The 13,760-nt window shown below is 42.6% G+C and overlaps 1 protein-coding gene across 2 annotated transcripts; it reads right to left on the bottom strand.

The window, feature by feature from the left end:
* Positions 1-5,453: 5,453 nt before the first annotated feature.
* On the bottom strand, positions 5,454-12,454 carry LOC118096509 (mannose-binding protein). 2 transcript variants are annotated; one of them, XM_035138433.3, is made up of 5 exons: positions 12,424-12,454; positions 10,504-10,671; positions 9,104-9,211; positions 7,409-7,492; positions 5,454-6,456 (listed from the first exon to the last, which is right to left on the bottom strand). In XM_035138433.3, exons 2-5 carry the CDS (start codon positions 10,667-10,669, stop codon positions 6,086-6,088), a joined length of 729 nt encoding a protein of 242 aa, XP_034994324.2. In that variant the 5' UTR covers positions 10,670-10,671; positions 12,424-12,454; the 3' UTR covers positions 5,454-6,085. The 2 variants fall into 2 exon arrangements, with proteins under 2 accessions (XP_034994324.2, XP_060130980.2); XM_060274997.2 differs by lacking the exon at positions 7,409-7,492.
* Positions 12,455-13,760: the final 1,306 nt, after the last annotated feature.

The following is a 13,760-nucleotide window of genomic DNA, read 5'->3' as shown; positions in this document are numbered from 1 at the left end:
CAGCACATAAGAGGCCTATGACATACATCAAACAGGCGCCACCTCTCCAGGATTGCCAACTCGAGGAGCGCTATGGCTCTAGCCCCACCTGGGTGTCTAAGCAGAAGCACCTTTTCCTGGATCCCTTTAACAAAGAGCATAATACAGATTTGATGGATTATTTGGGCAAATCCTTAAACCATACTGTGAGGATTATGGCAATTTCCCATTTCCTGGTTGTAACTAGCAATATAGAGAAAAAATGGCTTTTTGAATTTTCATAATCACTCAAGAAATGACAGCTCTTCAAGCTTGCCTGTGGCTCTTCGCTCACCTTTATCTGAGACACACACTGAAGCTCCTTACACGCACACACGCACACGCACACACACACACAACCTCGTTTGAAAAACTAACTAATCGGAACTCCTGCAAGAGTTCCATTAGCACCATATGAACAGGCTCAGATTAGTGCTAATACAACAAATGTATAATTAAATGTGAAATTAAATGACCAGCAGGGACTTTCCCGAAAGCCTAACAGCTTGGAAGAGCAAGCAACATCCAGCCTTTGTGTCATTTAAGTTGCATTTAAAGAAAAGAAAAGAACAAGAGCCGTTCGTTCAGGCAGCAAAGTGTTCAGTACACATCTGAGTCATGCTGATAGCATTTTCCGAGAAGTAGCACATCATGAAGCGACTCAGGTGCCCTCTATTATCCCCTCTCCGAGATACTTTGGCGCCTTCTGAAAAGAACAGCTTGCCAACAATGAGCAATTAGCAGTTTCACCACTTTTGATTATATTTCTCTTTATAAAGCAACCAGACAACTTACAGGAAGTTGCTGTAAGGCACCTGAAGTGTGATGTGCACCCCCCCTCACCAGACGCCTTTGCAGCACATGGTCCATGCTCATTATGTCGCTCGCCTTCTGGATTGCAAAATTCAGAAAGGTGATGTTTAGAAGGGAGGGGGGCTGTGTGGGAGGCAGGCAAGAGTGGGTTTATCTCAGGGTGTGAGGCAGAGGAAAGGGGGAAAACTTCCCATACGGGAGCTGGGGAGATTCACTTATTTGTATGTGGATCGAAGATTATGGTATAATTAGAATAGAGGGGTGTGTGTGTGTGTGTGTGTGTGTGTTTTATTGTTTCTGTTGTCCTTCTCCTCTCTTTTCTTCCTTCCTTTGCCTTCCTCTCTTTTCTTTTGTTATTTCTCCTTCGTTCTTTCTTTTTTATTTCATTTGTTTTAGCTATAATTTCATTGTACAGTATTGTGAAAACTTTAATAAAAAAATTATGCGCTGGATTGCAAAATTCACAAGCAAAGACAAAATTACACTCACATGTTCCCCTTTGGGTAAAACACAGCTCTTCACTGGGGAAACAACCTCTATGAAATGATATAATGCATTATAAAGTTAAATCACTGCGACATTCTTTACATAAATGGAGCTTGCCATTCAAAAACCAAAAGCAAAAGGAAACAAACAAAAACAAAACTGATTTAACAAGGAACAACAAAAGCAGGGTCATGGGCGGGGGGAGGCTTGTGAAGTTGATCACAACTTCCCCAGGTCATCTGATCATCTGGAAATTAGGCTTCTATCCCTTGCTAAATAGAGGATTGCTAAATAGAGACATAAATGAAGAGTGTGAACTTGACTCTGTGAACTTCACCCTTCCCTGCCCAGCATGTACAGTATATCTATTTTAACAATGGTGAAATTCAGCCAATCAGTGCTTCTGGAAGTGACACAGGGTGCAGGATTAACCTCCCTCCCCAGCTTCCCCATCGAACGACTTCTTCTTTTCAGGGACTATGCTTACATAGCTATGGCTGCCCTGCAAAACACTCTACTGTACTGGATCAGAGAATGTTCAGACTATCCCCACAGAAAGAACATGGACATAGACACAAAGATGGTCTGCATATGCATGCAATGTGTCCTTTAAAAATAAAAAAATGGTAGTTCAGCATAATGTTGTTCAAACGTATTTATTTAGCACAGCTTGTCTTTAGACAGCCTTGTAGATGGCTGCCTGGGAGAATGCTGAAAACAACCCAGCCGTGTGGACAGTGCCTGAACGCATGAGTTTTTTCCTATGCAATCAACACCACTGCTCCCAGCACAGTGACATTTTTTTGGAAATCAACCAGCCCTGGACCATTTGGTTGTGCCATTTAAATATCCTCCCAGGCATGCAGGAGCTGCCCACATCTAAAGGCTTTCACACAGGGCTGGGAGTATGTTCAAGGGGCATTGAGTGTTAAGAAGAAATTGGCTTAATCTGAGCAGAAATATCTTCTCATGCTAATGTAGTAATCAAACAGGCTGATGAGGATTGGCCTACAGGGATTGTGGATAGCTATGATTATAAGTATTGAAATAAACTGAAGATAGGACTTCCAATGTTTCTAGAGCAATCCACCAAAATGAATAGGGTTTGAGTTCACACATTTACACATTTAAGTCAAACGGTGATAGGCTACAAATTACCCTTCTTTGAATTTTCTCCTTGTTAACAGCTCTTGAGTTAATCTGTTCTTTTAAGTTCTGTACAAGTTCCTTCTTCATATTATTATGAATGCTGGACAAGTAGTGAGAGTTATGCAGGCTATACCTTTCGTCAGGTGAATTGTTTAGATGTGCAGTGAACATCTCTTTATGGAAACTAATTGTTGCAAGGCTGTCCAAATTGTGAAACTCATTTACATTCGATCTAGGCAATTCCCATTCTGGACAATTCCAGAACGGAGTTGGGGAAAGACTCATCTGCTCCTCCAGGGACCAAATTAGATTTGCTTATGAAGAGAACTATAGGAATGTTTTGGAAGCAGAGAGTGAGAGACGCGGCTTCCGGTTGACCGCGCCATCTTTGCTCAGACGGGGGTCCGATCAGCGGAGCGGACCTCGGCGCTTCAGAGGTGGAGGGAATTGCTCCAGCGAAGCAAAACCTCCTTAAAAGCCCCAAATCGAGCTTTTTGGGGACGGATTTTGCCTGGCGGCGCCAAAAGCGGGCTCTCTCCTCCCCGGATCGGCTTTGTTTAAGCCCCCGAGAGCAAGGAGGTGAACCGCGGCGGACAGGCTGACACTGCTGCTCTGAGAGCGCGAAGCTGCGAGTCTGGGAAGTGGAGGCGGCCAATTCTTCCAAGAATAATTAGCAAATGAATAGACTGTGAGTAATTTGGATTGTTTGGAATTTAAATTAAGGCAATTTGGATTTGGGAGAGAGGGGGGAAAGAGGAAGCCACCCCCCCCACGGTAACATAAGAGACAGTAAACAGAAACCCGAAGCCGTAAACAGAAGATCTTAACTTAAAAGGATCCCTCAAAGGCATCAAAGAGAATCTCCCCTAAATGCAGGGTGAAAGGGGAGAGAGACTGTGGTTGTGAGTGCCCTGCAGCAAGAGGTAAAGACTAAGAAAAACCTTTCTTTTCCTCGGGAGCCGGCAGCCCAGACAACCCAGTGAGTTGATCAGGATTTATAAGTCAATTTTTATTTCACTGTATTTCTGAACTTTGTGGAAATTCTTTTTTGGTTTAAATGTTTGTGAAATGTGAGTTCGAACTTTATTGTCAATAAGACTTGAAGAATGCAGCCAGCTTGTTAAAATGGAGTCGAGAAAATAAACTGTGATCATATTCCACCCCACGTGACAAGTTTTGACCTTGGCAGGATTGAACTATGTCAACAAAAAAGTGTTCCCCTGAGTTCCAGCGGTCTGTGAAAATATGGAGGCTTATAGAGGGAGTAAAAATTAGGCACGGGAAGATAAAATGGGAGTTTGATTTTTCAGTGATTTGAACATTAGGTGAAAATGATAATAATTGATTTATAAGTTGTATAAGATATAAAGGTGTATTTTTATAAAGTAAGAAACTGTTAAAGATGATAAAAAAGGGATGAAAACCGGGGAAGGGGGGGGGAGGGGAAGCCCACAAAATATGGTTTTACAATTATGAATGTAAGAAATTTTTTTTCTGTTTTGTACTGTTCTTTTTCTCTCTTTTTTTCTCTTTCTTTTTTCTCTTTTTTTCTATTTCAATTTTTTTCTTTTTTTGGTATGACAATAGATGGTTGGATGGATGTCCTCCTGCGTACTGCCCTGGTTTGCTGGAGCTCCCTGGTGGCAGGGGGGTGGCTTTGGGGTCAGGGGAGGGGGAGGAGGACAGAAATCCAAGCATAAAATGGACCATCTCTGACTGTTCACCTACATGGGATACTTCTGTGGCAGGGGAGGATCCATGTGGGTGGGTGGGAAGGAGGTGGAAAAGGTGTTTATGTATGTACCGTTTTCTTTTTTGCAGTTTGTAAAATTAATAAAAAGTATGTTTAAAAAAAAAACAGAGAGTGAGAGACGCAGACAGGAGCAGAAAGAGAGGAGCCAGGAGCTGCAGGCTGAAAGACCTCTTTGGTTTATAGGTATTCCACCCCCCTCAGTTTGATGTGAGGCAGTGGATTTGCTAAAGGCTTACAACGTAAATTTGCTCTACAAATTGCTCTACAAATATGCTCTACTCGTATTTTGGTAATAAACTCTAAATGCCGCATGTGTCTAGGGTTCCCCATTCCTGTGAAAAACCAACCACTTTGGTGCCAAACCTGGGCATCATGCATGCTAGAGAGATATAATCCTTCCCCCCAATTGAGAAAATGTGCCAGTCTTAAAGGAATTCTGTAGAGAATGCCTGTAGGGATTTTCTATTCTAGGACCCACTAGTTTCAGACTTGGTTTTGCTAAAATCAAATTGACCTATAAAGACCTACAGTACATAGCTTGAGACCTCTTTCATATATACCTACGGTAAGCCCCTAGACCATCTATGGAGGCCCACCTCTATGTGACCTTTCTGTCTGAACCACAGGAGATGGCCAAAAGGTAATGAGGGGGTTGTTGCCTAGGGAGGCTTGCCAGCTAGGTATGCTAATTTCCTTGTGATCTGAGCCTTAAAAAACCATCACTTGAAATACATCAGTCTCTGCTTTTATGGTGGTTGTGTTTTGCCCTATGAGATTTGTTCTAGTTCTCAGTATGATTAATGCAGGTGATAGCGAGTATCATTTCATTTACTCTTGGTTCTGATTTTGGGTTGCTTTGTTCTATTGATTTTAGTGTTGTGTTGACATACACAGACCTCCCCTCCCTCATTTAATCCCCACAACAACCTTGTGATGTAGGCTAGGGCTGAGAAGGCAGTAACTGGCTCAGGGTCACCCAGTGAGCTTCATGCCCAAGTGGGGAATTGAACCCTGGTCTCCCAGGCCCTAGTCCAACACTGTAACCACTGCACCACACTGGCTCATCTCTTTTAATACCTAACTCAAGAATCCAGAACCAATCATAGTCCTCTGCAGCATATATTCTCAGTGTACCTGTACTTAGAAATCAATTAATATACATTTCACACACTGCATGTGGCACTCTAGACTAGAGTCTAGACACTGTAGTATACAAGTATACTCTTGCTACTCCTAAAACATATAAACAGTTCTATTTATTCATCACATGGCTGCAATTACACCAGAACAGAATCTAGCACATGAAAGAGATTCATGAAAATACAGCTTTAAATTTGTGAAAACGACAACAGAAGGGCAGGTCTCCAGCCTTTCCAGGTGCACATCTCTAGGCATAGATGAGGCATGTTGATGAAGTTAAATGGTTTTCCACAATTAATAACATATTTGAATATTCTGCAAATTAGACTAATAAGGTTCGTGGGTGGTGGTTTTGCATATGGCACTCTAGCCTAAAATGGCACATCCGTCATTGAGGTTGGCAGACTGACAGGAGCCCCCTCCCTCAGGCTGAAAGTGGTGCAATAGAAGCATTGTTGCCCTCTCTATCATTCTGCTAAATATGTTTTGCAGCTTTTTGTAACATTTCAAGAAGCTGAAAAAGCCTTTTGGCCAAAGATTATTGTGGCACAAAAGCTGTGTGTGCAGAGCAGCAGAAAATAATCCTTCTGTCATGCTACTTTTAACTATCTTAGAAACCACCTCTCTCTCCGCCCCAAACTTAAAAACTGCAGATTTGTTGTGCTATTATGTTAATAACTGTGAGCACAGGCACCCACAGGGTTAGGCATCTTTTGGGGGGAGAAGTTACAGTTCACAAACAATCAGTGTTTTCCGTTCACAATCCAAATCGTTCCACAGTCCATCGTCAAGTACTGCAACACAGTCCTCTTTATTACCATAGTTATTGGGCTCTCCTTGTTTCCAATTTGTGTAACGTAGGGGTGCTCCATTCAGATACACGAATCTCCCTTCAGTCTGGATATCGTTGATATCGAGAAAAACAGCCTTCGAATTCCTCTTTACTATTTCTGCCAAGGCTGCATTTTCTGCTGTGTTCTTCGGGCTGGCAAGGGCTGCCCCTCCATTTTCACACAGTCTTTTTCCATTGGAGAAAGTTGCTTCTCCAATTGAAACAAAAAATTTCTCTCCGACTTTCACCTGCTGCAACATCACAACTAGACACAGAAAGAAAAGCACAACACAGTGAGAAGCACATGAGAAATAATTGCTGGCAGCCTGAATAGTAGCTGTTCCACACTTACCCACATGAGCACGATCCATCCAGAGTCAAGCACTTTAGACTACTATCAATTTGAATGGTAGACAATTGACTATATGCTTCCCTCTCCCAATGAAATAAATGGGATTTAAAGGCAATTAATTATGGAGAAGCCATGCCTTTTATAAACCTCCCCCAACTTGCTGCCCTCCAGATGTTTTGGACTACAGCCACAACTCCCATCGCCCCAGGTAGCAGGGCCAGTTGCTAAGGATGATGGGAGTTGTAGTCCAACAACATCTGGAAGGTTCCAGGCTGTAGGAGGCTGCTCTTTATGTTCATCAATATCCAACACGCTGAGAATCTCTCATTTTCCTTCACACCCCACCCACAATAATCAGTGCTTTGAGTCCCATTGTCCCACCTCAAAAGCAAAACAGATTAGCACCCACTCAGCACAAAATTTGTTTTTTCACACATACAAAATGTTGAACAAGCTGATTAATAATGGATCAATTTTGTTGGTTGTAGAATCTGCATGGGATGTCATGATCACCTCACTTTTTGTGTGGAGGGCATAACCTGGCTCCAAGTAACAAAAACAGATGAGAGGATAGTAGAAAGTTTGCAACATATGAGCTATTGACAACACAGACTGACTCCTTTATATGGGCAAATCTTAGTTAGGCCCATCAGCACTATACATTGAAAATTGTATTACACCATTTAAACAGTTATGGCTTCTCCCAAAGAGTCCCTGCGTACCTCACTATTAGCTTGTTGTTTTTGCACTCACACTCATACACACACACACACACACACACACACACACACACACACACACAACACAAGCAACCATTTAAACATAAATATAAAAACATGCATTGAAAATGCATATTCCATCTTACTCTTTTTGTACTTGCTAAGGTCAGCTTGAAGAGTCTGCACTTGCTTTTCCAAAGCAGTTACTTGTTGCTGAGTGGAAGTAATGTCTAAGGTGAGAAAATGAAGATATGGTTCATATGGTTAAGCACAGATAATTTATATTGGAAAGTTGCCAACCAGACCATTGCCAATTCCTGACTCTGTACTACCTGCTGTCCTTTGTCACCTGTGTATCAATTATTTTTATATGACATTTACATCCTGCCTTTCTTCCATAATATAGCTGAAGGCATTGGGGGTCCCAGGTGCCCTGGTCAAAGACTGACTAGATCCAGTCCTACTTAGCTTCAGCCAATGTTCCTGCATTATGTGCCTTCAGCCCATTTCTTGGGGCATGAATGCTCACATTCACAGACACAGGTAATGTAGCCCTTCCGCCTAAAAGAGAGATACAAAATGTAGTGAAGAAGGGAGATAGGGACAGCTTGTTCACTGTGGGCAGAAGCAAGAAGCATCAGGCATGAACTGTAGCTGCCCTTGCCAAACTGGTCTTCTCCTGGTGTTTTGGACTACAACTATCAGTGCTGGTTGTGGCTGATAGGAATTGTAGTCCAAAACATCTGGAAGGTGCCAGGTAGGTGAAGGCTGAACTACAGGAAAGGAGATTTTTGTATTTTTTTTTACTAATGTTTAATCCAATTATAGGACCAGTTCAGCAGCAGATTAAGCTGCGTAGGGAGGTCTGTGACTTTCTTGGAATCATTTCTCTTGGGCTCCTGTTGTGGTCCTAAAGGATCTACACTGGTTTATGGTGTATTTCCAAGCAGAATTCAAAGTGTTGGTGCTGAGCTTTAAAGCCCTAAACGGCCTTGGCCCAGTATACCTGAAGGAGCGTCTCCACCCCCATCGTTCTGCCCAGACGCTGAGGTCCTCCTCCAAGGTTCTTCTGCTGGTTCCCTCAGTGCAAGAAGCGAAGTTACAGGGAACCAGGCAGAGGGCCTTCTTGGCAGTGGTGCCCTACCTGTGGGACGCCTTCCCAGCAGATATCAAGGAGATAAATAACTTTACAACTTTTAGAAGACATCTGAAGGCAGCCCTGTATCGGCAAGTTTTTAATGTTTGATGTTTTATTATGTTTCCATATGTGCTGGACGCTGGCTGGGGCGGGGTATAAATAATAACATTATCATTAATTAATCCTGATTTACAGTAGATTATCCATGGAGTACTTTCAGATTTCTGTGGTTCAGTTTATACATCCAGCAGGCTCAATGTGGTTGCTCTATGTGGGTCTGCTGTAGCAGACCCACATAGAGCATGTTGCTCTCTGTGGGTTCATGCAGTGATGATAAGAAGACATCATTGTATAAATTTCCCTCTCCACAAGCTGCCCCTGTTTAAATGATGATGGCATCTTTAAAAGGTGCCACTTGAATAATGGGGAACAGGATGGCTCTGAATGCCCTAACCCCATTGTGACACTGGTTGACATAAATGGTGCTTCTACATGAACCCACTGATGTATTCCCAGATGCAATGGCTTGGGGACCCCAGGATGCATTTTGGCCCTATGATTTTTTAAGCTAAGCTTTCACAGAAGAATAATTATCATGCAAACCATTCACTGGCATTCACAAAGAAAAGGTTATGTTGCTCTTGAAGTGCCCATTCATGTCTTCCTGAAAGCAAAAATAAGCACCAGAGATTTGATTTCTTACCTGCCGTTTCTCCATTTTGTCCTTTCTGGCCCGGGGGCCCTGCAATTCCAGGCAATCCAGGAGGCCCTGCCTTCCCAGGAAAACCCTGTTGGCCCCTCACTTGGACGCCTTGTGTTTGAGAAAAAGAAACAGCTTTTGGATACTATTTCCCCATAACAAACAGCCAACAAGGAAAAAAGGGTGCTTTAAATAATACACATTCACACTCCTGATGGCAGCCTTCAAGTGACAAGATGTTCCTAGAGCTCACCTTGTACTCAGCTGATAATTGTGATTCTGTGTTGATGCCACTGCAAATCATCGTGATTGTTTATTCTCCTCCTGGTTCCTATATATTTACCCTGACTCCCCACCAATTCTGCGTAGATTTGCTTTGCTCCACAATCTCTCTTTCACTACACAGTGCATACATGCACTTAGCGCATACATACAGACCAGGCATATCTCCCTCTCCTACCTCCTCTGTCTCTCTCGCACATTTCACATATACACAGCTTCACATACAATTATACCTTCTGCCTCTCTCCCTTCCCCAGACAATGCTCTCTCTCTCTAACTCCCCCATCACATAGATCATCCTCTCTCTTCCCAAGAGGAACTCCGCACTACAAATCCGCCTTCAAACTGTCTGAGAAGCTCAGTGTGTAAATAGGTTTAGAACTGGTTGCTCTAAGCTCAGACTGCATGGCTCTAACAAGCCTTTCCTGTGTTCCTATACTAATAATGTAGGAACTTTCACTAGTGTAGCTAATCCAAGTTTTATTGCCTGTGTGTTCCGATTCATGTATGGAAAAGCACATGAACCGGACCTTTGGAGAGTTTGCAGGTAAGCCACTTTTAACTTACCAAGCATGTGGTCTTTTCTATGCTAAGGGAAGAGGGCATATTTCAAAGGTCTAACAGCCTATATTTACATGTTTTACTTTCCTGCATATGTTGTGATTTAAAATATCTGCTAGGGTTCACTCAACAAAGAGTATCAGCCCCAAACTGGGATCTCGGAATTCTCCCTTTTTTAGACCTATTTTTCCCTTGCCACCAACAGGGACAAGGGAAGCTATTCCGTCACTTCTCTCTTCCACCTCCAATGCTCAAAGAAAAGAGCCTGGAAAAGTGCTATGAAGCACCTAGCCACCACTCAAAGCAAAATCATCCAGGGTTTGCTTTTCAGAACCTTGCAGACAGTACGTACCCTGTCCCCATGCCTTTTGGGACCTTGGAAAACAGTATGACGACAATGTAGTGCAAATAGAGGAATGGGGGGAGAGGGAGAGAAGGGTTAAATACATAGCAACGTGTAACCACCCTGCCAAGTCACACACATACATGAGAAACCCAGCTGAGATATAGATAAGCTATCATAAGGTGCCAAAGATTGCCATATAACTATATGGAGATACCTTGGTCTCCCTTCTCTCCTTTGGCACCATCTTTTCCATCTCTTCCTGGTAAACCGGGTATTCCTGGGTTGCCACATGCCATTACTGTGCAAGTGTTTGTTTCAGAAGCAGTGGTCAATGCCGGCGATGTCCCCAGCATCAAGGTGATGAAAATTTGAAGATACATACCTTAGACAGATAACCAGTTAAGAGGAAATTATTTTGAGATCTTTTAGAAGTTGCCTATGGCCACTCTGCTGTTCTTCCTTTGCCAGCGAGAGAGGATTCTGCTTTGGCCTCTTAAGATGAGACTCTCAGAAAGCCATCAGCCCGCCTGTCAGTGTGTTTTGTGCCATTGGAAGGACATTGGTCAATCAATTTGAATTCTGAACAATTGTTACTTTACCCAAATGATCTTGGTGTTATAGCTGTGTGAGACAACTGCAAATGCTGTTGGAGAATTCTAGCTTCTGCACAGAGCTATAGTTCCCAGAATCCCTTGAAAACCGGTTTGAATATTAGTTTAAATGTACAGGCTTCCATGTGCGGATTACCTGCTGGATTGTGGGAGCAACTCAGGCTGTGTACACATTACTGGCTTAAAGCGCAGCTAGGTCATTGGTTATTCTCATTGGTTTGCGGAGAAATGCATCAAAATGCAATATTTAATAAGAAACTAGATACAAGATAGATTTAGACTGTGGCTAACACCATGTGTACCAAGTAGTGGGCATACCATGGGCATACCAAGTGTACCCAGTAGTACACATGTACCCAGTAGTACACATGTAGTTCCCAGTAGTGGGAATGCATTGGATGTAGAGTAAATGGAGGTATGTACACAGCCTCAGGTGTGTACATCTGAATGCAGATCCCATCTGTCCAACTGCATTGTTTCAGCTGCATGTGCATCTGAATGCAAATCTTCATCCACTTTGTTGCAGAACATTTAACAATGCACGAGTGGAGCTGTATTTCAGCATAGGTATAGGCATGCTCTGGTTTATATTTTTGCGATTGGAGGCTTAGTTTGTCTAGAACTGAGTATACACTTTCAGAACTGACGCTAAATACATTACTTCTGGTAAATGAGCCACCGTAGCCGCTAGAGGACTGTGAAAATTTGTGCCCCGGGCTTCACGTCAAAGTGCAAGTAGATAAATAGGGACCGCTACAGCGGGAAGGTAAACGGTGTTTCCATGTGCTGCTCTGGTTCGCCAGAAGCGGCTTAGTCATGCTGGCCACATGACCTGGAAGCTGTACGCCGTCTCCCTTGGCCAATAATGCGAGATGAGCGCCGCAACCCCAGAGTCGGTCACGACTGGACCTAATGGTCAGGGGTCCCTTTACCTTTACCTATGTACTATCTGAACAAAGGGGCACTTTGGTTGCCAGATGTGATTTCCCCCCATCTCTCCTACCCCCACTACTATAAATAGTATTTCAGCTGTCATACTAAAACAGATGTGTCAATAAGGGAAGTTGATCTGATTAATTGTCTGCCTTTGAACCAATCCATTGCTTAATCATATAAATTTAAATAAATGCCCGTATTACCAACTCTTCATCGCCAACAAAATAAAGCCTGTTGCATATTGTAAGGAAGACATTTAAAATTTTGGTTAGCATTCCCTGTCACAGGCAAACATCCGAACTAAAACAGTTTGATAAAAAGCATGCCTCTAATTCAGTCCCCCCAAATTTAGAGCAATTTAAAGTGGAAGGCTAAATCAACTAACAGCACACTCCTAGCTCTTTCTATTCCAAGTTAAGTCCTATTGAGTTCAAACTTGCTCACTCCCAGGTAAATGGGGTTAGGATTACATTCAGGCTTATTCTGAGAATGGGGAAACAGCAGATGGATTAAACTATTTTGTGGAACGGGAGGAGTTTAACAAGCAAAGTTTTCATCCAGCATTAATCTGAAGCAGCATTACTTACCAGATCCTCATATGTTTCCTTGATCAAGTGAAACAGCTCAGCTGATTTGAAGAGAGATGAAGGCTAGCCAAGAAAGGGGAGGATTTCTGTTCCGCTTGGAATGGTGGTGGTGGTGGGGAAATCTGTAGAAAAATCCCATAGATAAGTATGCTTTATTTTATCTCTGTGGATTGCAAAATTGTACTTTACACACCAGCACTTACTGGCACGACTTCATGCAGCGTTTCCGCATAACCTTTTCCCCGCAGTCAATTTACTGGAAAACAGGGACAAATTCTAGAACTTGCCCTTTCATATAATCACTGGAAGTGCTTCTTCCAGCAAATAGATCTACAGACATCTTATAGAATTGTGATACAGAAATCTGTTATATTATGAATTATAGAGATTCAGAAATCTAAAACGCTTTATACTTTTTGCAGCACTATCAGAAAGGTTGGGCTGTCAATCTATAACCATTTTTGAACCTTCTGATGAGTTTGTTCAGAGTAACCTTCCTTGTAAGCTCTCGGATAAGTAAGATAGGTGAAACCAAAAGGAAGTAAACATGTTTTTGTTAAAACCATCCAAGTTCTCCAAAAGTAATGATGATTAAATCTACATATGACCTCTCCATGCAGTTAAGCAGAGTTCCAGAATATCCAGAGAGGCCATAAAGCTCTTTGCAAAAGATTAAGCTAGCAGTGAACAGTAGCTTTAAAGCCAGTTGAAACGGAGGCAAAAGAGGGTGGGTGGTGAACAGTTATCTATCCTCGTTTCAACACTAGGCCCTGTTTCCAGTCACTGAGGATATTCCCTATTCAGAAAGGCTGAATGTGGCTGATGCCATCCCAGCTGTTACACCAGAATCTAAAGTGGAACCTGGGCAGTATTTTTTCTTTTTTTCCACCCTGAGAAGTATTTTGGAACCTAAAGGGAAAACACAAGAACAAAAAGAGCAAGCTCAGGTACAGTGGATGGCCACACCTGAGAAAGAAGAAGGGTGGATCTACACTCATGGTTTATAATGTTCAGGAAGGGTTAAGAAATGGTTTTCACAATGTAGATGGACACATTGTGTTCCGCTTTCAACATTCATAATGCATTATTAAAATGAGACACCAGAGGGCGCTGCAGAGCAACCAGGAACCAGCAGTAGGGAAATTACGTCAGGACAAAACAAGGTAAGAAACGCTTTTAAACTACAAGTCTGCCCTGTAACGTTTTAGAATGATATATCTAATATCATTCTAATAAAGTTAAACACGTCCCTTGTAGATCCAAGCGAAGTAAAACAAACCCCATTATTCTTCATTGAGCAGCAACATCATAGGATCAGGCACTGCCTGGAAGTAGGG

The sequence above is a fragment of the Zootoca vivipara genome, chromosome 5, assembly GCF_965207765.1.
Source record: "Zootoca vivipara chromosome 5, rZooViv2.hap1.1, whole genome shotgun sequence".
Classification (NCBI taxonomy): Eukaryota; Metazoa; Chordata; class Lepidosauria; order Squamata; family Lacertidae; genus Zootoca; species Zootoca vivipara.
This window is presented reverse-complemented; position numbering and strand designations above follow the sequence as displayed.